General features: G+C 72.3%; 6 protein-coding genes across 7 annotated transcripts in view; all 6 read left to right on the top strand.

Moving 5' to 3' along the window:
• The first annotated feature begins 270 nt into the window (after positions 1-270).
• TUBA1A (tubulin alpha 1a) lies at positions 271-4,076 on the top strand. Its single transcript, XM_074853948.1, has 4 exons — positions 271-402; positions 1,797-2,019; positions 2,103-2,251; positions 2,915-4,076. The coding sequence occupies exons 1-4, from the start codon at positions 400-402 to the stop codon at positions 3,893-3,895; spliced, it is 1,356 nt and encodes a 451-aa protein (XP_074710049.1). The 5' UTR covers positions 271-399; the 3' UTR covers positions 3,896-4,076.
• Positions 4,077-6,501: 2,425 nt separating this feature from the next.
• Positions 6,502-10,274, top strand: TUBA1B (tubulin alpha 1b). The gene is made up of 4 exons (XM_074853949.1): positions 6,502-6,628; positions 7,927-8,149; positions 8,233-8,381; positions 9,089-10,274. The coding sequence occupies exons 1-4, from the start codon at positions 6,626-6,628 to the stop codon at positions 10,067-10,069; spliced, it is 1,356 nt and encodes a 451-aa protein (XP_074710050.1). The 5' UTR covers positions 6,502-6,625; the 3' UTR covers positions 10,070-10,274.
• Positions 10,275-10,852: 578 nt separating this feature from the next.
• On the top strand, positions 10,853-16,725 carry LMBR1L (limb development membrane protein 1 like). 2 transcript variants are annotated; one of them, XM_074853947.1, is made up of 17 exons: positions 10,853-11,040; positions 12,548-12,632; positions 12,920-12,956; positions 13,152-13,219; positions 13,314-13,417; positions 13,496-13,622; positions 13,749-13,817; positions 14,018-14,082; positions 14,235-14,310; positions 14,434-14,517; positions 14,735-14,811; positions 14,903-14,980; positions 15,102-15,175; positions 15,262-15,352; positions 15,591-15,657; positions 15,753-15,914; positions 16,004-16,725. In XM_074853947.1, the coding sequence occupies exons 1-17, from the start codon at positions 10,969-10,971 to the stop codon at positions 16,060-16,062; spliced, it is 1,395 nt and encodes a 464-aa protein (XP_074710048.1). In that variant the 5' UTR covers positions 10,853-10,968; the 3' UTR covers positions 16,063-16,725. The 2 variants fall into 2 exon arrangements, with proteins under 2 accessions (XP_074710048.1, XP_074710047.1); XM_074853946.1 differs by having other exon boundaries at positions 13,080-13,219.
• Positions 16,726-18,487: 1,762 nt separating this feature from the next.
• DHH (desert hedgehog signaling molecule) lies at positions 18,488-22,993 on the top strand. The gene is made up of 3 exons (XM_074853955.1): positions 18,488-18,997; positions 20,695-20,956; positions 21,597-22,993. Exons 1-3 carry the CDS (start codon positions 18,686-18,688, stop codon positions 22,262-22,264), a joined length of 1,242 nt encoding a protein of 413 aa, XP_074710056.1. The 5' UTR covers positions 18,488-18,685; the 3' UTR covers positions 22,265-22,993.
• Positions 22,994-23,492: 499 nt separating this feature from the next.
• Positions 23,493-25,583, top strand: RHEBL1 (RHEB like 1). Its single transcript, XM_074853777.1, has 8 exons — positions 23,493-23,544; positions 23,777-24,016; positions 24,238-24,305; positions 24,421-24,503; positions 24,628-24,684; positions 24,782-24,829; positions 24,910-24,994; positions 25,101-25,583. Exons 1-8 carry the CDS (start codon positions 23,493-23,495, stop codon positions 25,188-25,190), a joined length of 723 nt encoding a protein of 240 aa, XP_074709878.1. The 3' UTR covers positions 25,191-25,583.
• Positions 25,584-26,859: 1,276 nt separating this feature from the next.
• Positions 26,860-27,839, top strand: part of KMT2D (lysine methyltransferase 2D) — a 30,338-nt gene continuing 29,358 nt past the window's right edge. Inside the window, exon 1 of the mRNA XM_074853859.1 lies at positions 26,860-26,942. The gene's annotated coding sequence lies outside the window, so the exon portion shown is untranslated. The remainder of the gene's footprint in view (positions 26,943-27,839) is intronic.

Genomic DNA, 27,839 nt, shown 5'->3' with positions numbered 1-27,839 from the left:
GTGGCACAACGGGGGATGGGGACCAGGGCGTGGCCGGGGCCGGTGGCTTGGCCAAGAACCGGGCCCGGCGCCCGGCGGGGACGGCGACAAGGACATGTCCGGGGCCCAGACGGCGGCGGGCAGGAACCAGCGGCGGGGCCGATCCGTGGCCGCCGCAGCCCCCGGTGTCCCGTCCCCCCCCTCCCTGAGCCGCCCGGCCTTTGTCTGCGGCTCCGGGGGGGGCATTACCTCATCCCCGCCCCGCGCCAATGGCCGCCGCCGCCGCCGCCCCCGGCCCCGCCGCCCGCCCCGCCCCGCCGGGCCCTATAAAGCCCCGCGCCGAGCCCCGCGCTCCGCCGCGCCTCTTACATCGACCGCCTCAGCGTCGGGCTGTGAGACCGCCCCGGAGCGACCGCCGCCATGGTGAGGGGGGGCGCGGGGAGGGGGGCCCCGGTCCCGCCGTTGTTCCCGGTCCCCATCCCCGTGGTCCCGGCGTTACCCTCGGTCCCGTCCCCCCCCAGCCTGGGATGAGGCCCTCGGCCACGGGGCAGAGCCCGCACCGGGCGTGGCTCCCGTTAAACCGGGCAGGATGGGATCCCCGGGGGCTGAGCACCGAGCCCGCACCGGGTGTGGCTCCCGTTAAACCGGGCAGGATGGGATCCCCGGGGACTGAGCACCGACCCCGCACCCGCACCGGGCGTGGCTCCCGTTAAACCGGGCAGGATGGGATCCCCGGAGACTGAGCACCGACCCCGCACCGGGCGTGGCTCTCGTTAAACCGGGCAGGATGGGATCCCCGGGGGCTGAGCCCCGAGCCCGTACCGGGCGTGGCTCTCGTTAAACCGGGCAGGATGGGATCCCTGGGGGCTGAGCCCCGAGCCCGCACCGGGCGTGGCTCCCGTTAAACCGGGCAGGATGGGATCCCCGGGGCTGAGCACCGAGCCGTAACCGGGCATGATGCCCATTAAACCGGGCAGGATGAGTCCCCGGTGCTGATCTCCCAGCCCGCACCGGGCGTGGCTCCCGTTCAACCGGTCAGGATGAGTCCCCGGTGCTAATCCCTGAGCCAGTCCTGGGCGTGGCTCCGGTTTGACGCGGCAGGATCGGGCCCCCCATTCCCGGTACTGAGCTGCCGTCCCGCACTGGGCGTGGCTCCCGTTAAACCGTGACAGACAGACACCCCCCCGCCACCTCCCCGGTGCTGAGCCCTCACCCTGCACTGGGCGTAGCCCCGGTTTAACGGGGCAGGATGGGGCCCCCCCCGTGCTGAGCACCGCGTCCCGCACCAGAGGACAAGGCGGGGCAGGATGAGGCCGTTCCCTACCGCCCCCCCCCCCATATCCCGCACTGGGTGTGGCCCTGGTTCAGTGCGGACCCCAGTGGGCAGGATGAGCCCCCGGTGCTGAGCCCCCCCCCCCCCCAAATGGGTATTGGTGGGTCTCAACGGGGCGGGTAGTGCAGGATCAGGCCCTTGGGGCTCCTTGTCTTACCCTGGGTGTGGCCCTGGTCCCTTGGGGCGCGATGAGCCCCCGGTGCTGAGCTCCCCATCCCACAATGGGATCCCAGCTCCCTCGGGGGGGGGGGGGGGGGGGGGGGCCGCAGGATGAGACCCCCAGAGCTGAGCGGCACGCCCCTGGAGCCAGAACAATAGGGCGCATCTGCGCAGGATCGGGCCCCTGGGATGAGGTGGCCGCATCCAGCCCTGGCGATGGGCCCTTCCCAGCTGCTGGGGGGGACCCAACCAGCGGGGTGGGGGGGGACGGGGACAGCGAGGGGGCAGCGCGGGGGTGACGCGGGCGCGTGTCCTGTCCCCGCAGCGCGAGTGCATCTCCATCCACGTGGGCCAAGCGGGCGTGCAGATCGGCAACGCCTGCTGGGAGCTGTACTGCCTGGAGCACGGCATCCAGCCCGACGGGCAGATGCCCAGCGACAAGACCATCGGCGGGGGGGACGACTCCTTCAACACCTTCTTCAGCGAGACGGGGGCCGGCAAGCACGTGCCGCGGGCCGTCTTCGTGGACCTGGAGCCCACGGTGATCGGTGAGCGCGGGGAGGGCTGCTGTGCGGGGGGTGGTCGGGGGGTGCTGGGTGCTGAGGGGGTGCCCGTCTCTCCCCCCCCGCAGACGAGGTGCGCACGGGGACGTACCGGCAGCTCTTCCACCCCGAGCAGCTGATCACGGGCAAGGAGGATGCGGCCAACAACTACGCCCGTGGGCACTACACCATCGGGAAGGAGATCATCGACCTGGTCCTCGACCGCATCCGCAAGCTGGTAGGGACGGGGGGTGTGGGGGGGGGCGTGCGGGCGGCGAGCTGAGGACAAAGACTCGGGTCTGCCTCGCCCTCCCCTCTGGACTAGCCGGGCTGGGTTTAGATTTAATATATTAATTAATGTTAATCCTGTTCTGCAGCGGCTGCCATTGGCCGGCCGCGGCGCAGCAGCGGGGGGGTTGGAGCGGCTCCGCAGCGCCGCGGCCCCCGGGGTGCTGACGGTGCTGAGCTCTGCAATTCCCTCTTTGTTCCCGCTTGGCTCCGGCCGAGTCCAGCTGCGTGCGGCTGGGGCCGGGTGGCCCGAGGGCTGGGTGGCCCCGGGGACACCGCGCAGGCGCTGGCAGCCCCAACCGCCCGCACCGAGGCCGGTGCTTTGTCCCGCTCCCCGATAGCGAACCCCGTCCCCGAACTTGTCCCCATGTATCTGCTGAGATGGGGGCACCCGGCCCCCCGTGAGGTGCCCCCGGCCCCTCGCCCACCCCGGGGGACTCACCCATGAGTCAGCGCCCAAGAGATGGGTCAGGGCCACCCTGTCACCCATCCTGGTGGCTCCTGCTCTGCTGCTGGAAATCCCCCAAATGTCCTCGTGAGGCCACAGAGAGGAAGGAGCAACTTCTGCTGCCTGGACTAAACGTGCCCCCCCCCCCTTGTCTCTCCTTGCCAGGCTGACCAGTGCACGGGGCTGCAGGGCTTCCTAGTCTTCCACAGCTTCGGGGGCGGCACCGGCTCCGGCTTCACCTCCCTGCTCATGGAGCGCCTCTCCGTCGACTACGGCAAGAAGTCCAAGCTGGAGTTCTCCATCTACCCGGCCCCGCAGGTCTCCACGGCCGTGGTGGAGCCCTACAACTCCATCCTCACCACCCACACCACCCTGGAGCACTCCGACTGCGCCTTCATGGTGGACAACGAGGCCATCTACGACATCTGCCGCCGCAACCTGGACATCGAGAGGCCCACCTACACCAACCTCAACAGGTTGATAGGCCAGATCGTGTCCTCCATCACGGCCTCGCTGCGCTTCGACGGGGCCCTGAACGTCGACCTGACGGAGTTCCAGACCAACCTGGTGCCGTACCCCCGCATCCACTTCCCGCTGGCCACCTATGCCCCCGTCATCTCGGCCGAGAAGGCTTATCACGAGCAGCTCTCGGTGGCCGAGATCACCAACGCCTGCTTCGAGCCGGCCAACCAGATGGTGAAGTGCGACCCGCGGCACGGCAAGTACATGGCGTGCTGCCTGCTGTACCGCGGGGACGTGGTGCCCAAGGATGTCAACGCCGCCATCGCCACCATCAAGACCAAGCGCACCATCCAATTCGTGGACTGGTGCCCCACTGGTTTCAAGGTGGGCATCAACTACCAACCGCCCACGGTGGTGCCCGGGGGGGACCTGGCCAAGGTGCAGCGCGCCGTGTGCATGCTGAGCAACACCACGGCCATCGCCGAGGCCTGGGCCCGCCTGGACCACAAGTTTGACCTGATGTACGCCAAGAGGGCGTTCGTGCACTGGTACGTGGGGGAGGGCATGGAGGAGGGGGAGTTCTCGGAGGCGCGGGAGGACATGGCCGCCCTGGAGAAGGATTACGAGGAGGTGGGGGTGGATTCGGTGGAAGGGGAGGGCGAGGAGGAGGGGGAGGAATACTAAACTCTCACAAGGGTGCTGCTCTTACAGGGAACATAACCTAGTTGACGCCCCCCCGGGGGGCTGTAGCAGTGTGTGCGCCGCGGTCTGTCCTGTTCAATGGTCTGTGCTTCAGTGGAAAAGTCTGTCACGGGCCCACCCGTCCTCTCCCGTGGGTCTGAATAAAAAGCATTCCCTGTCTTACCACCCGGCTCCGGCGTCTTCACTCCGCGCGCGATGTCCCTCCGGGGTCGGACACTGGCCCCCACAGCCCCCGGCTCGGCCCCGGGGTCCCCCCCGGTCCCTGAGTGTCTGCCTGGGGCTGTGCTGAGCCCCGCAGCCCCCCCTCGCCAAGACCTCTGCTCCCCAAACTGATCCTCCCTCCCCACCCTGCTGGGGTGGACAATGTGCCCCCCCAGATGTGTCCCCCCACACTGTGCCACGGCCCATAGTATGGGCTGGGGGGGGGGAAGGGGGGATGTGTTTTAATTTTTCTTAGGACTGGGAGCCCCCAAGTGCACACAGGGGGTGGTTTCACCTCTCCTGGGGGGCTGGGGATCTCTGAACCCCCCCAGTTGGGTAGAAGCCTTGGTGGGGGGGGCTGTGCCTGTGTAGGGGAGGGGCTGCATTGTCTCAGGGGGTCCTGGTTGAGGGGGGGGGTGTCCCCACCAGGGAGCACGGGGGGGCTGCAGACCCTCAATTCCCTCAGCGGCTGAGAGTGGCCCTTTCATCCTGCTGGGTGTCCAGGCAGAGCGGGGGCTCCCCGCATTCCCCCCCCCCATCTCTGGGGTGTCCTGAGGTTGCTCTGTTCCCTCCTGCAGGGAAGAGCAGCCCTGGCTGTGCTGGTCCCAGCAGCCCCAGTCCCTGGGAGGGGGAAATGGGGCAGCACCCCCCCCCCCCCCTCCAGCTCTGCTTACGGGGTGGGGGGGGAGGCAGGAGCCAGACCCCCCTGTCCCCCCCCCCCCTCGCTGCTGCCTCAGGGCTCTGCTCAGGGATAAATAATGAAGAGGAAGTTGAACGCGGAGTGAAACTCGAGCGGGTGCTGCAGCGAGGGGCAGGGCAATGCTGGGGGGGGGGTGGTGGTGTCTGGGACCCCCCCCTTAGGGCCACGGCACCCAAATCCCCGTCTCCCTGGATGAGCGGGGGCTGCGGGCGGCTCCTCCGTGGCCACGTTGGCATCGAGCTGGCCCCAAGCATCATCCGGGACCCCCGCGCTGAGGGGGGGGGGGTTAGGAGCTCAGTGTGGTTGGGCAGAGCTGGTGTTTGATGCGGGGGGGGGAAGAAAAAACCCTTTGCGGGGGGAGCGAAGGCGCCGGGGCCGCCATGCGGCAACCGGGCGAGGCAAATGGCGGGGAGCCACGTCACCCGCTGCAATGCAGCTGCGGCGGGTGCTGCTGCGCCCAACCCGGCCCCGCGCACCCCCGGGGCGGCCGAGGCTGGTGGGGTGACCCCGCTGTGGGGATGGGGGGGGGGGTCTGGGGGGTGTGTGGGGGGGACACGACACCCCCCGGCCAGCGCATGGCGGCACGTGCTGCCGAAAGGGCCGCTGGGTTGTCCGCAAAGCTCTGGGCAAAACAGGAAGGCGGATTATTGGGAGCAAATAGCTCCGGGGATTAGATGGGGGCTGGGGCTGCCCCCCCCCCAGCCCCCCCATCGGCTCCCCCCGGCCGCCCCCCCCCCCAATTCTGGGCACCCCGCAGCCCAGAGCAGGGAGCTGCGTCCTGGGGGGCACAGCGGGACCCCAGCACATCCCCCATTTTATGGGCATCACGGTGGCCCCCACGGTGGGCGAGAAGGAGTGGGGGGGGCCCCGCCTGTCTCGGGGGGGGGGGATCCCACAGGGAAATGGGGTCCCGGTGCTGCGGGTGTGGCTGAGACAAAGCCCACTGCAGTGAGCGGGGTCTGTGTGTGTGTGTCCCCCCCCCAGGGCAGATGCAGCTGGGTCTGCCCCCCCCCTCCCAAGATGGGTGCAATGGGGTGCGGGGGCACGGTGCCCCCCCCCATCGCGGCGGGATTCAGGGCTGCGGGGGGGCCCGTGGGGTGCAGATGGGCTTGGGGAGTGTTGGGGGGGGGCTCCCCAGGCTGCAGATGGGCTGGGAGGGGCCCCCGGGGTGCAGATGGGCCGGTTGGGGGGGGGGGGCGGGCGGTGCAGATGGGCCGGGGGCGCGGCGGGGTGGGGGGGGGGGTCGGGCCGGGGAAGCCGATTAACGGCCTCAGGACGGCGGGGGGGGGATGTCGGGGGCGCCGGGCGCGGCAGCACGTGCCGCCCCCCCCATGTCGCAGTTTTCCTCTGCAGCGGAGCCGCACCGGGCGGGGGGGGAGCGGGGGGGCGGGCGGGAGCGGCTGTGCCCCCCCTCTCCGCCGCAAACGCACTGAGGGGGGGGTTGAGGACCGCCGGGGGGGGGTGGGCGTGTGTGTGAGGTCCCCCGGTCCCCCCCCTCTCCCCTTGCTGGGGGGGGGCCCTTCGCAAGCCCCGAGCGGGCGCTGCACCCCGCGGCGGGGGGGGGGGGGGGGCCCAAAGCGCCGCAGCGCCCGCCCGACGGGGAGGGGGGAGAAGGCGGGGCGCGCCACGGGCCTCAGCCAATCCGCAGTGGCGAGAGCACGGATGGGCGGGCGCGACGGCCAATAGGGAGGCGGGGCGGGGGCGCATGGCCCGCCCCCCGGGCCGGTATATAGGGGGGTGCCGGGGGGCGGCTGCAGCCTGGTACTTGCGTCGATTCTTTGCTTGTCGGGACGAGTAACCGCGCCGCAGCCATGGTAAGGGGGGGGGGGGTAAAATGGGGGGGCGCTGGGGGGTGGGGGGCCACGGGGGGAGAAGGCTGGAGCTGGGGGGGCGTCGGGGATTTTGGGGGAATGGGTGGGAGGGGGAGAGGCTGGAGGGAGTAGAGCCCGGGGGGGGGGGGACATAAGGATTGGGGGGGGGCATGTGGCAGAGCGAGGACTGGGGGGGTAAAGGGGGGGACAGATGGCGGGGGGGAGCAGAAGGAGCTGGGGGGGCGCAGTAGGAGCGGGGGTGGGTAAAGCGGGGGCTGGGGAGGAGAGAGCAGAGGCTGGGGGGGGGCAGATTATGGGCTGGGGGTGCCGCCCTTGCTGGGAGGAGCCCCCCTGGGGGGGGTCCCAGTGCCCCTGGGGGGGTCCCAGTGCCCCTGGCGGGGGCAGCACGTGATCCCGGGGAGCCCCTTCGGCGGGGGCGGGGCTCCCGCTTTTGGCGCCCAGCCGCGACCGTTACGGTTCCCGCGCGCGGGAAGGCGCGGGAGGGGGGGGGAGACAGCCCCATCCCCCCCCTCAAAGGACACAGTCCCCCCCCCTCACCCCATCGTCACCAGTTCACCCCAAATCCAGCCCTGACCCCCCCAACCTCACGCACCCCCCCGGGACGGGGATAGAGGGTCCCTGTAACATCCCCCCCCCCCCCCCATCCGCGCTTCTGGCGCCCACCCGAGTCCGGCCCCACGGGGCTAATCCTGCTCCACGGTTCCTGGGGGGGGTGTGTGTCCCCCCACAAATCCCCCCCCCCCCCAGGAATGCGCGGGAGCAGGTGGTGCGGAGCAGGGAGCGGCCGGGAATGCGCTGGACCCGCGGGGTTGGGGGGGGAAGGAGGGGACCCCACTCCCCGCGGGGGGGGGGGGGGGGCGAGGGTGACGCCATCGCCCCTCCCCGGTGGTTTTGGGTCGGGTGGCGCAGTCACGTCGTGCGCTTCCTCCTCCTCCTCTTCCTCCTCCTGCAGCGCAGCCTCGCCCTGCCCGCGCTGCGGGGCTCTAAAATGTCCTCCCCGTCGCCATTTGGGAGCGGGTGGAGGGTTGGGGCGCGGTGACGTTACCCCGCGGCTGTGCCAGATGGTGGCTCCAGGCTGTCCCCAAATATGTGTCCTGTGCCCAGTTCCCCCCCCCCGCCCCGCCGCCATCACCCCGGGGGCTGCCCCTGCGCTGCTCGGCCGATGGCACCGCTGGGCTGAGCCGGGGCACAACCGGTGTGGCAGGGGGGTGTGGGGGGGGGGACGGGGACAGCGAGGGGGCAGCGCGGGGGTGACGCGGGCGCGTGTCCTGTCCCCGCAGCGCGAGTGCATCTCCATCCACGTGGGCCAAGCGGGCGTGCAGATCGGCAACGCCTGCTGGGAGCTGTACTGCCTGGAGCACGGCATCCAGCCCGACGGGCAGATGCCCAGCGACAAGACCATCGGCGGGGGGGACGACTCCTTCAACACCTTCTTCAGCGAGACGGGGGCCGGCAAGCACGTGCCGCGGGCCGTCTTCGTGGACCTGGAGCCCACGGTGATCGGTGAGCGCGGGGAGGGCTGCTGTGCGGGGGGTGGTCGGGGGGTGCTGGGTGCTGAGGGGGTGCCCGTCTCTCCCCCCCCGCAGACGAGGTGCGCACGGGGACGTACCGGCAGCTCTTCCACCCCGAGCAGCTGATCACGGGCAAGGAGGATGCGGCCAACAACTACGCCCGTGGGCACTACACCATCGGGAAGGAGATCATCGACCTGGTCCTCGACCGCATCCGCAAGCTGGTGGGTACAAACCCCCGGCGGTGCCAAGGCCGCCGCAGCCGGTGGGGACGGGGGAACCCTCTGGCAGGAGCTGGGCTGCGCTACCGGGGCCCGGGTGCGTTTTTGTGGTTCAGGGGTCCCTGGGAGGGGGGAGCAGGATCAGCCCCTTCCCCTCCCCACAGGATGAAGCCCCTTCCTCAGCCCAGTGCAAGCCCGGGACGTGCACCCCGAGGGTTGAGTGTGCCTGGGGGGAGCCTGGCTTCTTTCTGCCCTTGGGAACACCTTTATTTTATCCCTCTCTCCAGGGTCATGTGAGGTTTCTCTCTGACCTGGACTCTGATCCTTCTCTACCAGCCGCTCATGAGCAGCGGCGCCGAGTGTTTAACTCGTGCTGGGGCAGCTCGTGGGGATTCCCCCTCCCCAGCACAGAGCGCCTGGGTCATGCTGGGCACAGGCACTGCCAGGGCCGACGCCTGTGGCTGGAAGGAGCCAAGTGTCCCCCGATCCCCGCGGGAATGGGCCCCTTTCCCGACGGCCGGTCGTGCCGATGCCCGGGGCGCTGTGGCTGGAAGCGGAGCTGGGGTGCTCAGGCAGCTGCCTGCCCCTGCCTGCGTCATCAAGACGAGTCCCCAAAGGCCTGAGACGCTGGGGGGAATATTGGCCTTCCTGGGCAGCTGAAATGCAGAAGGACTGACAGATGGGGCTCGTTTCCTCTTCCTTTCCTCCAGGCTGACCAGTGCACGGGGCTGCAGGGCTTCCTGGTCTTCCACAGCTTCGGCGGCGGCACCGGCTCCGGCTTCACCTCCCTGCTCATGGAGCGCCTCTCCGTCGACTACGGCAAGAAATCCAAGCTGGAGTTCTCCATCTACCCGGCCCCGCAGGTCTCCACGGCCGTGGTGGAGCCCTACAACTCCATCCTCACCACCCACACCACCCTGGAGCACTCCGACTGCGCCTTCATGGTGGACAACGAGGCCATCTACGACATCTGCCGCCGCAACCTGGACATCGAGAGGCCCACCTACACCAACCTCAACCGCCTCATCAGCCAGATCGTGTCCTCCATCACGGCCTCGCTGCGCTTCGACGGGGCCCTGAACGTCGACCTGACGGAGTTCCAGACCAACCTGGTGCCGTACCCCCGCATCCACTTCCCGCTGGCCACCTACGCCCCCGTCATCTCGGCCGAGAAGGCTTATCACGAGCAGCTCTCGGTGGCCGAGATCACCAACGCCTGCTTCGAGCCGGCCAACCAGATGGTGAAGTGCGACCCGCGGCACGGCAAGTACATGGCGTGCTGCCTGCTGTACCGCGGGGACGTGGTGCCCAAGGATGTCAACGCCGCCATCGCCACCATCAAGACCAAGCGCAGCATCCAGTTCGTGGACTGGTGCCCCACTGGTTTCAAGGTGGGCATCAACTACCAACCGCCCACGGTGGTGCCCGGGGGGGACCTGGCCAAGGTGCAGCGCGCCGTGTGCATGCTGAGCAACACCACGGCCATCGCCGAGGCCTGGGCCCGCCTGGACCACAAGTTTGACCTGATGTACGCCAAGAGGGCGTTCGTGCACTGGTACGTGGGGGAGGGCATGGAGGAGGGGGAGTTCTCGGAGGCGCGGGAGGACATGGCCGCCCTGGAGAAGGATTACGAGGAGGTGGGGGTGGATTCGGTGGAAGGGGAGGGCGAGGAGGAGGGGGAGGAATACTAAACGCTGGGTTCCTTCTGTCGCTGTAGCATGTCCACAAAATGTCTGCTTCAAACACTTCAGCTTTCTTGTGCACTGGGTGGGGTTGAGCCCCATGGGCCCGGCCGGAGGGACGCGCTGCTCTGGCTGGGCTCCTCTCTCCGATGTGATTCATGTCGGTTTTCCATGTGTCTGTATCATGTCTGTGAATAAAAAGGCTTTAAGAGAAGCTGCTGCTCGTGTCCGACACAAACCCTCTGCGTCAGCGCCCGGCCCGTGGGAACAGACTGTCCTTATTGTCTGTGCCCAGCGATTCGGGCGGGATGGCAGCGCTACTGCTCCCTTCCCCCACTCCCTGGGGGGGGTGGGTGGAGCCCCCCACCCCGGCCCTGGGTGCTACTGGGGGGGGCTGTGCCCGGGGGCCCTGGGTGCTATTGGGGGGGGCTGTGGCAGGGAGCCATGGGTGCTGCCGCTCTGCTGGGCCCCTCCATGCGTTGCCGGGGTCAAACTGTCTTTGGAAGGAGGAGGGGGGGTGTCTGTCCCCCGCGGCTCCGCCGGGGATTAACCCGCCCCCCCCCCCCCCCCCCCCGGGATTAACCCCGTCCCCGGGATTAGCCGCGTCCCTGCGCCCCGGTCGCTGCCCCCGTGGGAGCGGTGGGCGGGAGCTCAGCGGCGCCCTCAGCCTATCAGCGCCGCCCCGCGCCGCCATCGACCAATGAGCGGCGCCTCATTCACCGCCCGGGACCAATGGGCGGGAGGGGGCGGGGCTCTGGGGGGCCCTTTCAGGCCGTGGCGGCGCGGACGCGAGGGGCGGGGCCGCCCCGGGTTCGGGTGGCGTTTAGGCTCGACCCGGCTGGGCTCGGCATTTCCCCCGGCACAACCGGCCCGCAGTAGCCCCCCGGCCCGGCCATGCTGGCCGCAGCATGGCCCCCGCGGAGCAGGACGCGCTGGCCGTGCGGGAGCGGCTCTTCCACGAGTGGGTCCGCGAATGCATCGTGAGTACCGGGGCGGTCGCGGTGAGCGGCGGCGGGGCGGCGGAAAGGGTCCCGGTAGGGGGGGTGGGCGGCGCGGAGAGGCGCGGGGGGGGCGGGGCTGGGAGCCCCCGGGGTAGCTCTGAGGGGCCCGGCCGCCCCTACCGTGCCCCCACGCCCCGTTCTTATCGGTGCCAGAGCCGCGGCGGGCGGCGGGTGTGCGCCCCGCAGATAGCGGGGTCCCGGGGCTCAGCCCCGGCTGTGATCCCTCTGCCGGGTCCGGTCCCGCCGTGCCGGGGCCGCGGAGCTGGGCCCTGCCTGCTCCGACGGGGACCGGGGGGGTGCGGCGATGCCGGAGCCGGGCTAGACCCGTGCCAGGCTCGTGGCTCTGTCCCTGCCCCCAGGAGACCCCCAGGGTGCTCAGTGTCAGCGGGAAGGGGCCCTGCAGAGCCCCCCCAAACCGTGGGCACTGCGGGGGGGGGGGGGGGCAGCTGAGTCTGTTCCTCTGGTCCCACTCCGCCGGCCAGGTCACCTGCTGCCACGGGGTCAGGGATTGGGGACAAACCGGGTGTCCTGATCCTGGTGTCTCCCGAGGGCTCTCTGGGATGCTGCGTGCGGCGTGGCCAAGCGGGCCGTGACCTTGCCACAGCCCCATTCGGGAGGAGCCGGTGGCTGGAGCTCCCCAGACCCCCACCCTGTCCCATCCCGGGGAGCTGCAGCTCACCCAGGAGCCCCTGGCCCAGCACGGCCAGCGTGGAGCTCACAGGGTGCGGGAGGTGTCGGGGGTCCGCGGCCGGGCAGAGCTTTGGGCTGTGGGGGTACAGCCCGCGGCAGGAGGGGGCCGGTGGCCTGAGACCCTTTCCTGGGCAGAAACAGGAGCAGGAGGACCCACTGGGCACTGCCCCTCCGGGGGTCTGGAGCTGGGCTGGCTCCTGGGGCTCCCTGCCACCCCCCCGGCACATCCTGGGGACCCCCAGCCAGCCGAGCCCCCCCGGGCCGGGCAGGAGGGAGGTTCCACGGCCGCTCCGCTCGGCCTGTGCCAAGGTGGCGGGTTTGGGCGACCTTTCCCCGTCCTGCCGTGTACCCGGCGGGATGAAAGGTCGTCGTGTTCCTCGAACGTCGCCTGCCCCGGGCCTCGGCGTGGCGGCGGGGGCGGGAGGGACGCGGCAGCTGGCCTTGGCTCAAGGCTGTTCCCGCGGCGCTGCCGGGTGCCGGTGAGGGCTGCGGGGTCGGGAGGTGCAGGGGGGTCCCACGGGGTGGGACAGCTCTGACCCACAGCCGCCGGGGGGGGGGCTCTGCACTGGGCCCCCCTGTCCTGGGTGCTGTGGCAGCCCCTGAGCACCCATGGGTGACCCCTGGGTGCAGCCTCCGTGCACGGGCAGGGGTGTAGATGTGTGGGGTGTAGCCAGGGCCAGGAGTGGAAAAATAAATAGGGTGGAGCTGACAGGTCCCGGGGCCGGCGGCATCGCCCCAGGGTGGGAGCGCCGCCCCCCCGGGCCTGCCTGCGCTGCCCGCACTCCTCTGCCTGCAGATCTGCGCCCTGCTCTTCGCCAGCCTCTACATCCTCTGCCACTTCATCATAACCCACTTCAAGAAACACACGGACTTTGCGGCAGGTAGGAGGGCGGGAGCTGCTGGCGCCGGGCAGCCGTTGGTGGCCACGTTCAGCCTCCCCAGAGCTTGTCCCTCTCAAAGCTTTCGGCCTCCCCCGGGAGCCCCGTCCCACCGCAGCGGGGGTGGCTGTGGGGCACCTTCCCCGGCTGCCACGGGAGGGGAGCAGAGCCTGAACCCCCTGGGAGCGTTTCGGTGGCATTTAGAGCGGGGAGAGGGCAGGGAGCGATGCTCCGGGCAGCCCTGCCTCCCCCAGCCCCATTGGTTTGGATTTTTTTCCGCCCCCCCTCAGTGCACGATGACGAGGACGCTGCTGTCAACAGGATTGCGTAAGTTCCTGCCTGTCCCTCTCCCTGCCCGGCCTCAGCGTCGGGTCCCCCCAGCCCGCGGGGGCTGTGACACCCACGGGGACCCCGACCCAGCGCCGGCACCGCGGCTCGTCCCTCCCACAGGCTGGGGCTCTGCACCTTCACCCTGGCCGTGGCGCTGGGCGCCGTCCTCCTGCTGCCCTTCTCCATCATCAGCAACGAGGTGCTGCTCTCCTTCCCCCACAACTACTACATCCAGTGGCTGAACGGGTCCCTCGTCCACGGTGAGTGCACGGGGTGGCCCCGGGGTGCCCCAAGGGGTCAAGGTTGCCGCCCTCCCTCCCTGGGAGCTCACCCCACGCCGTCCTCCCCTTCCAGGCCTCTGGAATTTAATCTTCCTCTTCTCCAATCTGTCCCTGGTCTTCCTCATGCCCTTCGCCTACTTCTTCACCGAGTCGGAGGGCTTTGCGGGATCCAAGAAGGTAGGTGGCCATCTGGGGGTGTGTCCCCCCCTCTGTCCCCCCCTTTTCCCTGGCTCCCCGCTAACCCCACTCCCGCAGGGCATCATGGCCAGGGTGTACGAGACGTCGGTGGTGCTGCTGCTGCTGACGCTGCTGGTGCTGGGCATGGTCTGGGTGGCCTCCGCCATCGTCAGCAACGACGCCGCCAGCCGCCAGTCGCTCTACGGTGGGTGCTGCTGGGGTGCGCCAGGGCTCTGCTGGCTCCGGCGGGGCAGGATCAGGCCCTGGTGCTGAGGGGGGGACAGGAGAAGGGATGCCTGGTGCTGCTGGCCTGACCCTGCCGTCTCTGCAGACCTCTGGGAATTCTACCTGCCCTACCTCTACTCCTGCATCTCGCTCTTCGGCGTCCTGCTTCTGCTGCGTAAGTAGGGGGGACTGTCCTGTGGGTCCCCCGGGGGTGCCCAGCTGGGAGCCGGGGCTGCTCCCCACAAACAGTGCCGGGGTCCGGAGGGGTCTTGGTGCGGGGCTGAGCCCCCCAGCCCTTATCCAGGACCTTTGTGGGGGTGCGGGGAGGGGTAGGATGCTGGGGGCCCCCCTTGCTCAGCCTCCCTCCCGCCGCAGTGTGCACCCCCTTCGGCCTCTCCACCATGTTCACCGTCACGGGGAAGCTGCTGGTGAAACCCCGGGTAAGGTGTCATGTGTCCCCCCCTCCCCGCCACGTCCCACTGCCCCAGTTTGGGGGTTTGCTGACCCCGGGGCTGCGTGGTCCCCCCTCCCGGGCACGGGGTGCCGTTCGCACCCCCCCGCCGCCTCCTCACGGGCTCCTCACCCATGGCAGCTCCTGGAAGACCTGGATGAGCAGTTGAGCTGCACGAGGCTCGAGGAAGCCGCCGTGTCCCGCAGGATTTCCTCCGGTGGGTGCCCGGCGCGGCTGCTGGCTGGGAGTGGGGGGGCTCAGGGCAGACTGGGTGCCCCTCTGCCCCACCCCATGGGAGCCCTCAGCCCCTGCGAGCCCCTCGGCGTCTCCTCCCTGGCAGGCAAAGCTTCCTGCTGGCTGAACTTGAACGTGGAGCTGCTGCGGGAGCAGTTCTTCGCCATCCGGAGCAAGAGGCGGAAGCTGGGTAAGGAGCCCGAGGGGGGGGGTTGGGAGGGGGCAAGCCCAGGACGCCTGGGCTCTCTCCAGCTCAGCACTGGGAACACTGGTCCCCTGTGCCCCATGGAGGGAGGCTGGGGGGTGTAACCCCCTGTCCCAGCACCTCAGGGCCCCCCCTCAATCTCCTGCCCGGGGGGTGGGGGCTCCTGCTCCTCTTTTACCCAGCCATGTCCCCCCCCCCGCAGAGCTGCGGCACCGAGCGTCGCCCTGGCAGAGGAACCTGGGCTACCCCCTGGCCATGCTGGGCCTCCTGGCACTGACGGTGAGTGTCCCCGCGCTCCTCGGGGAGCTGGGGCTTGGCCCCGTGTGTCCCGTCCCGTCCCCCCCCCTCACACCCTCCCTGCTCCCCCCAGGGCATCTCCGTGCTCATCGTCTGCTTCCACGTCCTGGAGCTGCTGCTGGACGATGCCGCGATGCCGCGGGGCATCCAGGTACCCGGCGAGGGGGGGGGGGGACAGACAGGGGCCAGCAAGGAGTCGTGTCCCACGCCGGGGGGGGGTGACACACCGCTCCCCCCAGCCCCCCTCAACGCGCCGCCTCCTCTCCCGGCAGGACGCGTCCCTGGGCCAAGTCTCCTTCTCCATCTTCGGCTCTTTCGGAGCTGCCCTGCAGGTCGTCCTCATTTTGTATCCTTTGGGGGGGGCCCCTCGTGTCCCCAGCGCTGGCCCCCGGGGCCACCCCACCCCGTTCTCCTCCTTAACGCCCCTCGCAGCTACTTGATGCTCTCGTCCGTCGTGGGCTTCTACAGCTCCCCCCTCTTCACCCGCCTGCTCCCCGAGCGGCAGGACACCCCCCTCACTAAGGTGGGAGCACCAAGTTGGGGCTGTGGGGGGGGTCCCGGGCCCCCCCCGGGGTGCAGGACCCCCCCCCAGTCTCCACAGCGCGTGGTTGTGTGTGTCCCTGTGTGGTGGCACCAGCGTCCCCCCACCTCCCACTGCTGGGTGTGGGCAGGGTCCCAGCACTGGGGAGCCCTTTCCCCTGCTTGGGGGGGGCAGAAGCGCTGCCCCCCCTGACAAACGCTCCTTCCCCCCCCCCCCTCAGATCATCGGGAACTGTGTCTCCTTGCTGGTGCTCAGCTCGGCCCTGCCCGTCTTCTCCAGGACGCTGGGTGAGCCCCCAGGGAGGGGACTGAGGTGTCCCCAAGAGTGGGGTGTCCCCAAGAGTGGGGTACCCTGACCAGCCCCCCCACCCCTCCCCGCGCAGGGATCACCCGTTTCGACCTCCTGGGGGATTTTGGCCGCTTCAACTGGCTGGGGAACTTCTACATCGTGTTCCTCTACAACATGGGCTTCGCGGGACTCACCACCCTCTGCCTGGTGAAGAGGGTGTCCTGGGCCGTGCAGGCCGAGCTCATCCGCGCCTTCGGTGAGGGGACACGGGGACAGGTGCTGGGCCCCCCCCCGCAGTCCCATGTGTCCCCCCCCCACAAGCTCTCACACTTTTCCTCTACCCAGGTCTGCACAAGCTGCCGCTGCCCGTGACGCGCTCCCGGCCCCTCGGCAAACCCTGCTAGGGCTGGGGGGCGGCGACGTGGGGGGGCCCCACCGCAGTGGCCCCCCCGGGACGGCCACCAGCTGCAGAGCTGGCCCTGACGGCGCCTGGTGCTTCAGGGATGTCAGAGCCCCCCTCCCAGGAAGAGCCAAGATCCAGGGGGGGGCCCTGCCCTCGCCCCCTCCCCGGTTCTATCTCAGCCCGTTGCGCTACTGAGCCTTGGCCTTGAGCCACGTCCCTGTCACAGCCCCCCCCACCCCCCCAAGGGGTGCGGGGTCCCCCGGGGGGCTGCGCTGGCTGCAGCCCCCCCCCCTCCCCACCCTGTTTACATACCTCATGGAAGATCAGCCGGGCCCCCACCCCCTCGGTGCTGCTCCCTGGGGTGCGGTTGGGTTTTAAATGTGTGTCGTCGTCCCCCCCCGAGGACTGTCACAACACTACAGTGGGGGCCCCCCACCCCCCTGCCCAGTCACTCCACACCCCGTCCCCATGTCACCCCAGGGCTGCCGGGGGGGGGGCACTGGTTGTCCCCCACCCTGAGGCCTTCAGGGTCCCCAAGGGAGGGGAAGGGCTGGAGGGATGACACCCCACCCCCCCACCCCCCCCCCGCAGCTTGGTGTGATGAGTCTGTCGGGTCTCTGTTACCACAAAACTCGTTTGGAGCAATAAACAAATTCTTTTTATATAAAAATACCCAAATCTGGGGGGGTTATTCCCCCTGAGGGCAGGGCCAGGCAGGGGGGGGCTCCCTGATCTCCCTCCCCTCTCCTTGGGGGCCATAATTAACCCTTTTCCTGGCTGGGCCTAATGAGCCTCTTCCAGGAAGGGCTGAAGGTGAGGGCAGGTCCCTGCCCGGGGCTGAGGGACCCCGGGGGGGGGCGGGCAGGGGGGGGTCTGAGCTGCCCCCAGCGAGGGGCATGGGGGGGGAGGCTCCAGCCCCTGCGCTCCTGGGGAGGGGGGGTCGTGCGGCCGGAGCGGAAACTGCCCCGGGAACCGGCCCCCCACCCATCCTGCCCCGGCTGGGCCCGAGCCAGGCTGCCCCCCCCATGGCGGGGGTGGGGGGCCCGGGCCCCCCCTCGCCCCCCCCGCCCGGGGCCGAGCAGGAAGCGCAGGAAGCCTGGTTTATATTGCAGGAAATGAGGCCATCGGTGCCCGCGATTTCCCTGCGACCTGCTCCCCTCCCAGTCACCCCGGGCTGGCACCGGGGTTGTGGGGGGGCCGCGGGAGGCCGGGCCCCCCCCCCCCCTCGATCCGCTCCCAACCCTCCACTGCCCCGCTGCTGCCTCCTGCCCTCGCCGGGGCTCTCGGCACCTTTGGGTTCTTCACCGGGAGCTTTGGGGGTGCTGCGGCGGGGGGGGGGCGCACGGCCCCAGCCCCCCGGGGAGCGCGGTGCCGGGGGTGCCCTGTTCCTGGAAGTGCCCCCGTCCCCGGGGGAGCCCGGTCGCAGCCCCGGGGGTGCCTCGATCCCTCGATAGAACCCGGTCCCGGGGGTGTCCCGGTCCCGGGGTGCGGGGGGGGGGGCGTCCGGGGCAGGGCAGCGCGGCGGGGCCCCGGCGGGGGCGGCCCCGGGGGATGTGGCCGCCGCTGCCGCCGCTCCCGGGGGCCGGGTCCGAGGCGGGGCCCGGGGGGGGCTGCCCAGTGCCGGAGCCGAGCGGCCGCAGGTGGCGGAGCCCGGCTGCGGGCAGCGCACGGTGCCGACCGGCACCCGGGGCAGCCGGGACCGGGGGCTGGGCCAGCAGCGCGTACCGGTACCGGGGGTCGGACCGATCAGGGGGGACCGGGGTAGTGGCCAGGAAGCGCGTCCCGGGAGCGGGGCTGTGCCAGGGGACGGAGCAGGTGCCGGGACCGGCGGCGCAGCGTCAGGATAACGGGTGTCCCCGGTGCCGGCGGCAGCGGCGGGAGAAGAGGGGCCAGAACCGGGGCCGGCGGCAGGAGAGGGGGGGTCCCCGGTCCCGAGAGGCGGTGACAAGAGAGGGGACAGGTCCCGGGACCAGAAGCGCGGCGTTAGGACCGGGATAAGGAGGGTCCCGCTACCGGAGCGCGGTGCGGGGAGCGGGGAGCGGAGCCGGTACCGGAGCGCAGGGTTCAGACGGGAGGGGCGGGCCCGGGGCGCGGGGTCAGGTCCCGGTGCCGCTCCCGGGGCAGTGCCAGGAGCGGGTTACCGGGTCCCGGTGCCGGGGCAGCGCCAGGAGCCGGGTGCCCGCTGCCAGTCCCGGGGCAGTGCCCGGGGCAGGGTGCCGGTGCCCGGTGCCCGGTGCCGGTGCGCAGCGGTAGGACGGCTTTCCCCGAGGCTCGGGCTGTGTCGGGGGTGTCCCCGGGGCCGGGGTGCAGCGCCAGGCGAGGGAGTACCGGGCCCGTGGGAGCGGAGCCGGCGGCGGTGCGGGGGGGGGGCCGTCCCGGTGCTCCGAGTGGGTGGCGGCACCGGCGGGGGGGTGTGTGTGTGAGGGGGGGGGGTCAATCGTCCCGGGGCGGCCGCCGATCCCGCAGCGGCGACGGGGCCGTGGGTGTGAGAAGGAAACGGCGCCGACCCGCCCCTGGCACCGCGACCCTCTAAAAGCCCCGGGGCCGCCGCACCGGGACCATGCCCGCCCCGGCCGCCCGTGCCCCCGGCGACTGAGCGGAGGCAGCGGGGGCCGGTGGCCGGGATGCCCCGGCGGAGCCCGCTCGCCCTCGGCCTGCTCGGCCTCGCCGCTTGCCTGCTGGCCGCGCCGGCGCTGGGCTGCGGCCCGGGCCGGGGCCCGGTGGGGCGGCGGCGGCTGGGGCGGCGGCAGCTCTCGCCGCTGCTCTACAAGCAGTTCGTGCCCAACGTGCCCGAGCAGACGCTGGGGGCGAGCGGGAAGGCGGAGGGCAAAGTCCTGCGGGGCTCGGAGCGCTTCAGGGACCTGGTGCCCAACTACAACCCCGACATCATCTTCAAGGACGAGGAGAACACGGGGGCGGACCGGCTCATGACCGAGGTGGGGGCTGCGCCCGGTCCGGCCCGGCCTCGCTCCCGGCGGCTCGGGGACGGGGAGGGGGGAGGCGGCGGGGGGGCGGGCGGGAGCGCAGCGGCCTTCCCCGGGCGGCACCGACCCTCCCCGGGGGACACCGACCTTCCCCCGGGGGCACGGACCGTCCCGGGGGGGGGGACCGACCCTCCCCGGGGGGGACCGACCTTTCTTGGGGGGCACTGACCCTCCCGGGGCGCACAGACAGTTCTCGGGGGGCACCGACCCTCCCGGGGCGCACGGAACCGTCCCCGGGGGACACTGCACTTCGCCCCGGTCCCCGTCGCCGTCCCCCGGTCCTTGACAGCGGCAGCGGCAGCACCGGATCCCCGGTCGCTCCGCGTCGGGCATTAAGGACCCGCCGTCGGGGATTAACGGGACGGGGGCGGCCGCCGCCCCGGGGGTTACGGGGTACCGGTGGCTCCAGTCCCCCCGCGCCCCGGCCCCGGGGCGGTGCCGGTGGGGCGGGTCAGAGGGGAGGGGGTGGCCCCGGTCCCCGTCTCCCCGGGGGCGGGGGGGGTGATCCGGGGCGGCGGGAGCCCGGTCCGCGCCGCGCCCCGCCGGGATGCTCCCGGTTGCCATGACGAGGGGCGGCTCCGCGGTCGCCATGGCGACGGGGGATGCTGCGAGTGGTCCAGGCGGCGCCGGCGGCTCCCGCGGGCCGGGGCGGCGGGGGCGGCGGGGCCGGGGCGGCGGGGCCCGGCGGGGCCGCGGGCGCGGAGCCGGCCCGGGGTGCGGGCGGCTGAAAGGGCCCTTTGTGGCCGTGCCGGCATTCCCGGGGCCTGAGGTCAGCGCCGGGCTGGAAGGCGCCTATTGTCGCCGGGCCGGGCCGGGCCGGGCCGGGCGCATTCCTGCCCCCCCGCCGCTGCCGCCCCCCCCGGCCGGGCCGCCCCGGGCCCGCGCCCCGCACTCCCGCCCCCGCGGCCTCGCGCTCCCGGGAGCGGCTTTGTTGGACGGGGAAGCGGGGGGCACCGGGGCGCGGAGGGACGCTGTGACCTCACCGGCTGCCCCGGGGGGGACCTCACGATACCGGGGGGGACTCCAATCCCTGCACCCCACATCGGTGCTGCCGCTGCTGATTCGGAGAGGGACCCCCGGGACCCCCCGCTGCTGTCCTCGGCTCTGGGCACCGGAGCCCCGGCCCCCCCGTGCTGCCCCCCCCAGTCCCCGCTTCCCCCCCCGGCCGGCACTGAGCCCCCCCCGGTGCTGCTCGGGGACTCAGGTCTGGTTCAGGGTCAGCTGCGCTCCCAGCTCTGCCCCTCAGCCCCCCCCCGCCAGGTTAATCAGTCACGGCCGTGGCCGCGGGGAAGGTGACACCGTCCCGGTCACCGTCCCGGTCCCCTGCCCGTCCCGCCCGGCTGCACACGCCGGGGCGCGGCTCCACCGCGGGACCCCGGGGCACGTTAACGTTCAACCTGCGCCCAGGCGTGGGGGGGGCAGCACAGCCGAGCCCCTCACTGTGCCCGGGGGGGGGGGGGGGGGGACGGGACACCCCATCTACCCCCCACCAGCCCCTCCAGGCTCCCTCCAAGCCCCACGCAGGCCCAGTGTCCGTCTGTCCGTCTGTGTGCGGGACCCCCCCGGGGAGGGGAGCAGGCGCTGCGGCGGGACTGGGGGTGACACCGGTGCTGGTGTGTGTGTGTGTGTGTGTGTCCCCCTCCCTGCAGCGCTGCAAGGAGCGGGTGAACTCGCTGGCCATCGCGGTGATGAACATGTGGCCGGGGGTGAAGCTGCGGGTGACGGAGGGCTGGGACGAGGACGGGCACCACCTCCCCGACTCGCTGCACTACGAGGGCCGGGCGCTGGACATCACCACGTCCGACCGCGACCGCCACAAGTACGGCATGCTGGCGCGCCTGGCCGTCGAGGCCGGCTTCGACTGGGTCTACTACGAGTCCAAGGCGCACATCCACGTCTCCGTCAAAGCAGGTACCACGCCGGGGGGGCCTGTTGCCGGAGCGGGGGGCTGTCGTCCCCTCAGCAGCCCCCCCTCGGCATCCCGGATCCGTGTGGGATGCAGCCCCGCTCCGGCCAGTGGCCAGCCCGGGCGGGTTCAGCTGGGCCACCGCCCAGCTCCCCCCCCCGCTGGGCCTTTCCGGCCACCAGAATTGGCAAAAAACACACTTTCCCTTCCAAATTTTGCCCGGCCGGAGCCACCCTCGTGGTTCAGCTCCCGGTGCGGGGCACAGTTGGGGTGGTTAAGCCGATCCAACCGGCCGCAGCCCGCGGCCCCCCAGCCCCGCAGCCGCTCCGGCCGGCAGCCCCCATCCGGCCCAGAAGTGACAATCGACAGAAAGTGAAAGTGGCCGTAAATGTCACCGTCCCCAGCCCCGAACAAAGGGCGTCAGTGCGGGGCGGACAAAGGGGCCCTGCAGCGCCCGGCCTCCCCGGGAGCTGCGCACAGGAACCGGAGCGGCTTCGGAAAATACCCGCTTTGTTCCGGGGGTGGTTTGGGGGACCTGGCCGGGGGGGGGCAGCTCCGCTCGTGGCCGTTTCCCCTCTGGAGGTGGTGGCCGGTGGAGGTGGCCGGCAGGGCCGGGGGACCCCACGGCTTTCTCCATCCGCCCAGATAACTCGCTGGCCGTCCGCACCGGCGGCTGCTTCCCCGGCCACGCCACCGTGACGCTGCGGAGCGGCGAGCGCCGGGGCCTGGCCGACCTGCGCCGGGGCGACTGGGTGCTGGGCGCGGAGCCGGGCGGGCGCCTGGTGCCCACCGAGGTGCTCCTCTTCCTCGACCGTGACCTGGGCCAACGCGCCTCCTTCGTGGCCATCGAGACGGCCAGCCCGGCGCGCCGGCTGCTCCTCACCCCGTCCCACCTCGTCTTCGCGGCCCGCGGGGTGGCCAACGGCACGGCCGCCTTCCTGCCCGTCTTCGCCCGCCGCGTGCGCCCGGGCGACGCGGTGCTGGCCCACGGGGCTGGCGGGCAGGGGCTGCGCCCCGCGCGGGTGCTGCGGGTCTCGCGGGAGGATGGCGTGGGGGTCTTCGCCCCCCTCACCTCCCACGGGACCCTGCTAGTCAACGGGGTGCTGGCATCCTGCTACGCCGTCCTGGAGAGCCACCGCTGGGCCCACCGCGCCTTTGCCCCCCTCCGCCTCTTCCATGGGCTCCTCTCGCTGCTGCCCACCCGCGCCGAGGCGGGCAACGGGACGGCGCCAGAGGCGGGCATGCACTGGTACTCCCGCCTGCTCTACCGGCTGGCCGGGGGTGTGCTGGGCCACGAGGCCCTGCAGGTGTAGGGGGTCCCCAGCCCCCCCAGTCACCGCACTGCAGATCATGCCGCACACTGGAAGCGGGGGGGCGCCCCCCTTTTGAACCCAGGGGGTGGAGGCACAGGGGCACCCGCACCCCGCGGGGAGGTTGAGGTGCCTCTCGCCTCAGCGCTGCCCAAGGGTGCGGGGTGGTGGGATGGGGTGGGTCAAGGACCTGAGCTCAGCCCCCTCCTGTGTTCCGGAGCCCCCCCGCAGCACTGCTGGGTGCCTGGTTGGGTCCCTGCGCCCGGACCCCCGTACGCCCCCCCCTGTATTTATTGCTTTATTAACCGCTGCGGCCGAGGCTGGGCACCACTGGCCCCTGACCCGGGGGCCAAATCCAGCCCGGGGGAAGCCGAATCAGCCCAACACCGAGCACCTGGCAGCAGACCCTCTGTCTGCAGGGTCTGACCCTCCGTCCCCCGCGGTGTCCCTGTCCCCGTGCAGCTCAGTGACGCAGGGCGGCTGGACGGGGTGTCTGCCGCGGGCACGGGCACCCCGGGCCTGGCTCTAACCGTGCTAACCGCTAACCTGCCCTGCTTGAGAGTTTTATTTTTCTATTTATAAATGGTAATATAAATGTCCCCCGTGCCCGCCTGCCCTGGCAGTGGGGCCTGCCCCGTGGGGAAGGGGGCCAGCCTGCTTTTAACCACTTCTGTTTAAAAAAAAAAAAATACTACTATTTAATTGTTTGGGTAAATAAAGAGACTCTATGGCCCTGCTGGAGCCGTGGCTGGGAGCGGGGGCTACGCAAAGCCGGGCTGGGGGGGCCCCGGGGCCGGGCTGGGGGGTCCCTGGGGTTGGGGGAGGCCGAGGGGGGGATCTCGGGGGGCAGGAGGTGGGTGCGGGGGTCGTCGGAGCGAGGGGGGGGGGGGGGGGCAGAAGGCGGCCGCCCCCCGCTCTCCATCCCTCCATCCCGCCCCGGTGTGCGGCACCACGTGGCTCCGGCCGTTCCCTCCGTTTTCATGAATGGAGCCGCGGCCCCCAGCGCGCCTGCGCCGCCGCGTGGCCCCGCCCCCCCGCCGCGGCCTGGCCAATAGGAGCGGTGGGGGGGCGGGCGGTGTTGTGGTCACGTGGCGCTGCCGGTTGTAGTGGCGGCGGCGGCGCCGCCCCCTCCCGCCGCGGCGGGCGGTTTATAGCGCTGTGTGCCGCGCCCGCCCGCGCTGCCCCCCCCAATTCCCCCCCCCCCCGCCCCGTCCCACCCGCGGCGGGGGCGATGCCGCCGCTCCGCCACCGCAAAGTGCTCATCCTCGGGTACCGCGCCGTGGGTCAGTGCGGGGGGGGGACGGGGGGCGGCGGGGGAAGGGGCTCTGTGCCCCCCAGGCGGTTCCGGGGGGTGGGAGCGGGGCCGCCCCACGGGGCCCTGCTGGGGGTAGGGGGTGCACCGGGCAGGGGGGGGACACACACTTCCCGCCTCCGTGGGTTGGGGTCCGCACCCTGGGTGGGGGTTGTGGGGCCGTGCTCACCCTGGACCGTCCCCCCCCCCCCCACCCCCCGGAGCCTCCATCACCCCGGGGCGGGGTCCCCTGCGCCGCTCGGGGGGGGGGGGGTGGGGGGGCGAGCGCTGGGGCATCGCGGCTGGTCCCTTCCCTCCGCCGCGCTCCTTCCCCTGCCCCGGGGCCCTGCTGGGACCCCGGCCCCCAGCCCTGCGCTTCCCGCCCCCCCCAGGCAAAACCTCCCTGGCCCACCAGTTCGTGGAGGGGAAGTTCGTGGAGTGCTACGAGCCCACGGTGGAGAGCAGTGAGTTGGGGTTTTTGGGGGGGGGGGGGGGGTGTCCTGGGGTCCCTCTTGCTGCTTCTTCCATGGGGCCACGGGTGATGGGGACAGACGTGTCCCCACTTCGGTGCTGTGCCCCAAAACCTTGTGCTGGGGGGGGGCTGAGGCACCCGTGGAGGGGGGGCTGGTCCCTGGGGGGGGGTGGGGTGCAGGGGTCCCCCACTGACCCGGTGCCACCTCCGCAGCCTACAACAAGATGGTGGTGGTGGGCAAGGACGAGTTCCAGCTCCAGCTGGTGGACACGGCGGGGCAGGTAACGCTGGGGGCAGGTCCTGGGGCATGGGGGGGGGGGGGGGGGAGGGGAACAAGGGGCTGCTGGCCCCAGAGCCCCCCCCCCCCCCCCCGGCACCCATCCTGCCCTCCCCCAGGACGAGTACAGCATCCTGCCCCACTCCTTCATCATCGGCATCCACGGCTACGTCCTGGTGTACTCGGTGACGTCCCTGCGGAGGTGAGGGACACAGCACCCCCCCTCCCCCCCCCCCCGGGCTGTCCCCACGGGGTCACCTTGGGGGGGGGGGGGGGACACCCCGCGGTGGGGGGGGCAGTGCCCAGATCTCCCCTTCTCCCCACAGCTTCCAGGTGGTGAAGACCCTTCACAACAAGCTGTACGAGGGCCGGGGGAAGACGAGGTAGGTGCTGTCCCTCCTGGGGAGGGGGGGGCCTGGGGAGGGAGGGGGGGGCCTAGGCCCTCACCCCCCCCCCCCCCCCCCCCCCCCATGCCCGCAGAATGCCCGTGGTGCTGGTGGGGAACAAGGCGGACCTGTCCCTGCAGAGGTAAGGAGGGCTCTGGGGGTCCCCGTCCCCTCCTGATGGGTGTCCCCCCCCCTCACCCCGTCACCCCACTGTGTCCCCAGCCGGGAGGTGAGGACGGATGAAGGGAAGAAGCTGGCGGAGTCCTGGGGGGCCATTTTCCTCGAGTCCTCGGCCAAGGAGAGCCAGGTCTGGGGCAGGGTGATGTACCCCTCCCCTCCCCACCCCGGGGGCTGGAAGTGGGGTCCCCCAGGGTGTCCAACCCGGGGGGGGGCTGACGTCCCCTCGTCCCCAGGTGACCCAGGGGATCTTCACCAAGATCATCGAGGAGATCGACCGGGTGGACAATTCCTACGGCAGATCCACCGGCTGCCGCCTGATGTGAGCCCTGCCCGGGGCAGACCTCCCATGGGACCCCCCCTCAACCACAGCGGTGGCTTTGGGGGGGGCCTGGGGCCACGTGGTCCCGCTGTTACACGGGACCCCTCACTTTGCACAGGCTGGGGGGGGCTTAGGGGCTGGGAGCGGGGCAGGGGTCCTGTCCCAGCTGGGGGAGCACCCCCTGCTCGTAGCTGCTGCTGTGTCCCCCCCCCCGACTCCACACAAGGACACGCTGGGGCTGTTGCCCCCCCCACCCCCGGGCTGGGGGGAGCCGGGGCTGAATGTGGGTGTTGTTCCCGGCGCGGGGCCGCGGTCCGGCTGTGCCGCGCTGGCAGCCGCCGCTCGTGGGAGTCGGGGCCACGGGGCTGGAACAATTAAACGTTGTTTTGTCTGCAAACCCCCCCTCAGAGCCCGGGCTGCGGCGGGGGGGGCTGCTCCTGTCCTGGGGGGGGGGCGGGAGGTGAGGCAGCATGTGGGGATCCCCCCAACACCCCAGCATTGGGGTTCCCCAAATCCCGAAGGCGCTGTGGGGCTGAGCCCCCCCCTCCATGGGGCTGAGCACCCTGGGGGGCTCCGCAGCCCCGTTCCCCCCCCCTCAGAGAGCCGCAGCCCGGGCTGGGGGAGCGTGGGGGGGGCTCTGCAGTGTTGGGGTGCCCGGCCTGGCTGCGGTTCTCCATGTGGCTTATCTCCACCCAGTCAGGCTAATTACTGCTAATTACCCAATTATGCTGTTAGGAGCAGGGAGCTGCTGAGGGCAGTGGGGTGTTGGGGTGCGGGGGGGGGGGGGCGCTGCTTTGTGCCCCCACGGCCGGTGTTGGGATGGAAATGGGAGCGTGTGCTGGGGCCGAGGTGTTGCAGCTGGGGGGGTAGTGGGGGGTCTGTGCCCCCAGAGTACCCCAGACCCCCGCACCCCGGGGCTGGGGGGGCAGGTCCCGGGGGGGCCCTTTAGCCCACCCCGTACCTGTCCTTGGTTTCCCCGCCCCCCCCGGCTCTGTCCGGTCCCGGTGTGGGGGTCCCCGGCTGTGGTCGAGGGGAGCCGGGGCCGCTCCCCCTCGCCCCCCCCCCCCCCCCCAGGGCTGGGGGTCCACGTGGGGCTGAGGAGTTGCGGGGGGGGGGGGGGGGGGGTGTCACCCGTGTGCGTGGCCCTGACTGCCCGGTACCGGGAGGGGCCGCGGGCACTTGGCGTTGCCCCACGCGCGGGGCCGAAGCGCGGCTCAGCAGCACGGGGGGGCCGTGGGGCGCCCGTTCCCGTGCGCTCGGGGCGCGGCGGCGATACCGGGACCGGGCGCGGCGGTGACACCGAGACCGGGGGCGGAGGCCTCTCTACGGCCGCCCGCGGCCCCAGCAGGGCCGCTCCGGTCCCCGGGCGGCCGGGGGGCGGAGCCAGCGCCGCTCCCGGTGCCGCCCCGCCGTGCCCACGTGCGCGCCGCCCGCCCCGGCGCCGGCGGGGTTAAGCGTCGCGGAGGGATCCCTCCCGGCAGCGTGCGCTGCGGCCCGCGCCGTCACACCCCCCGCCGCCGCAGCGCCCGCCGCGCACCGTCTCCCTCCGCCCGAGCCCCCGCCGCCAAGTAGTGCGGGCGCGGCGCCCCCCGGCCGCGGCCCCCAGGGCGCAGCGCGGCGGCCCCGGCGGGGCGGGCGGGCGGGCGGGGCGGGGCGGGGGCGGGCGGCGGGACCTACTTTCCTCTGGAAATGGCCGCGCCGGGGAGCACCGTCCGCCCCGCGCCCCGAGGCCCGTCGGCGTAGGGCGGCCGCGGGGGTAAGAGCCGGGCGGGGGGCGGGGGGCGGCCCCGCCGGGGCTCCCGCGCGTTCGGGCCCGGGGCCCCCGCGGCCCCGGAAGGGAGAGGCCCCGCGGTCGGCCCCAGGCCGCGCCGCCTCCGCCGGGCCGGGCCGCGCCGCCGCCGCCGCCTCCTCCCGGCCAGGCCTCCCCGGCGGCCGGGCCCGGAGCGCGGCCCCCGGCTCCCTTTGTGTCCGCTACCGGCACCGGTACCGGCGATGCCCGCCGCCCGGGGAGCCGGTGGGGCCCGGGCCGCCGCCGCGCCGCCGCCTGAGCGCAGGTACGGCCGGGCCCGGCGCTCCGGGGCCCCGGTGCCGGTGCCCGGGTAGGCCGCGGCGGGCCGGGGCACCGGGCCTGGCTGGCTCGGCCCTCCCGGAGGGCCCGGTTGCACCGGGGAGGAGGCGGGGAGCGCGGCCCGGGGGTACCGGGGAGGGGGGGGACACACACACGGCCCCGCGCGGTGCTTCAGCCCCCCCCGGGGGCGCGGGCAGGGCCGGCCGGGCCCCTCCGCCGACACCCCCCCCCCCTCCGCCCCGTCGCCCCCCGCCGTCCCCCGTGCGCACCGGGGCCCTTCCGGGGAGGGCGCAGCCGCCTCGGGGCGGCCCTAATCCCCCCGGGATCACCGGGGAACCGGCGGAGATTTGCTTGGGGGGGGGGGGCGCCCCCCTCCCGGGGCCTGGACTCCACCGTGCCCGACCGGGGGCCCTCTCCGACCCCCCCCCCGCGCCGTCTCGGGGGGCAGCGGGGGTTTTGGGGTACCGGGGGCTGCCCCTGCGCGTCCCCGGTGTCCGGTGCTCGGGGGTGCGGGGGGGGTGTCGGTGCGTGGAGCTGGGGGGGGCCCCTCTCCCCCACGCGGTTGGGTTTGGGGTCTCCTTTGCT

This window comes from Strix uralensis, chromosome 33 (assembly GCF_047716275.1).
Source record: "Strix uralensis isolate ZFMK-TIS-50842 chromosome 33, bStrUra1, whole genome shotgun sequence".
Lineage (NCBI taxonomy): Eukaryota > Metazoa > Chordata > Aves > Strigiformes > Strigidae > Strix > Strix uralensis.
The sequence above is the reverse complement of the archived record's forward strand: the minus strand, read 5'-3'. Positions and strand labels throughout refer to the sequence as shown.

Bases quoted from the DNA above. Each gene is read 5' to 3' on its own strand.
- TUBA1A (XM_074853948.1), top strand. The intron at 2,020-2,102 runs GTGAGCGCGGGG...CCCCCCCCGCAG, and splicing joins CCTGGAGCCCACGGTGATCG to ACGAGGTGCGCACGGGGACG. The intron at 2,252-2,914 runs GTAGGGACGGGG...TCTCCTTGCCAG, and splicing joins TCGACCGCATCCGCAAGCTG to GCTGACCAGTGCACGGGGCT.
- TUBA1B (XM_074853949.1), top strand. The intron at 8,150-8,232 runs GTGAGCGCGGGG...CCCCCCCCGCAG, and splicing joins CCTGGAGCCCACGGTGATCG to ACGAGGTGCGCACGGGGACG. The intron at 8,382-9,088 runs GTGGGTACAAAC...CCTTTCCTCCAG, and splicing joins TCGACCGCATCCGCAAGCTG to GCTGACCAGTGCACGGGGCT.
- LMBR1L (XM_074853946.1), top strand. From the start codon at position 10,969: ATGGCCCCCGCGGAGCAGGACGCGCTGGCCGTGCGGGAGCGGCTCTTC. The intron at 12,633-12,919 runs GTAGGAGGGCGG...GCCCCCCCTCAG, and splicing joins ACACACGGACTTTGCGGCAG to TGCACGATGACGAGGACGCT. The intron at 15,176-15,261 runs GTATCCTTTGGG...CGCCCCTCGCAG, and splicing joins CTGCAGGTCGTCCTCATTTT to CTACTTGATGCTCTCGTCCG.
- DHH (XM_074853955.1), top strand. From the start codon at position 18,686: ATGCCCCGGCGGAGCCCGCTCGCCCTCGGCCTGCTCGGCCTCGCCGCT. The intron at 18,998-20,694 runs GTGGGGGCTGCG...CCCTCCCTGCAG, and splicing joins CGGACCGGCTCATGACCGAG to CGCTGCAAGGAGCGGGTGAA. The intron at 20,957-21,596 runs GTACCACGCCGG...CCATCCGCCCAG, and splicing joins CCACGTCTCCGTCAAAGCAG to ATAACTCGCTGGCCGTCCGC.
- RHEBL1 (XM_074853777.1), top strand. From the start codon at position 23,493: ATGCCGCCGCTCCGCCACCGCAAAGTGCTCATCCTCGGGTACCGCGCC. The intron at 24,017-24,237 runs GTGAGTTGGGGT...CCACCTCCGCAG, and splicing joins CGAGCCCACGGTGGAGAGCA to CCTACAACAAGATGGTGGTG. The intron at 24,306-24,420 runs GTAACGCTGGGG...GCCCTCCCCCAG, and splicing joins TGGTGGACACGGCGGGGCAG to GACGAGTACAGCATCCTGCC.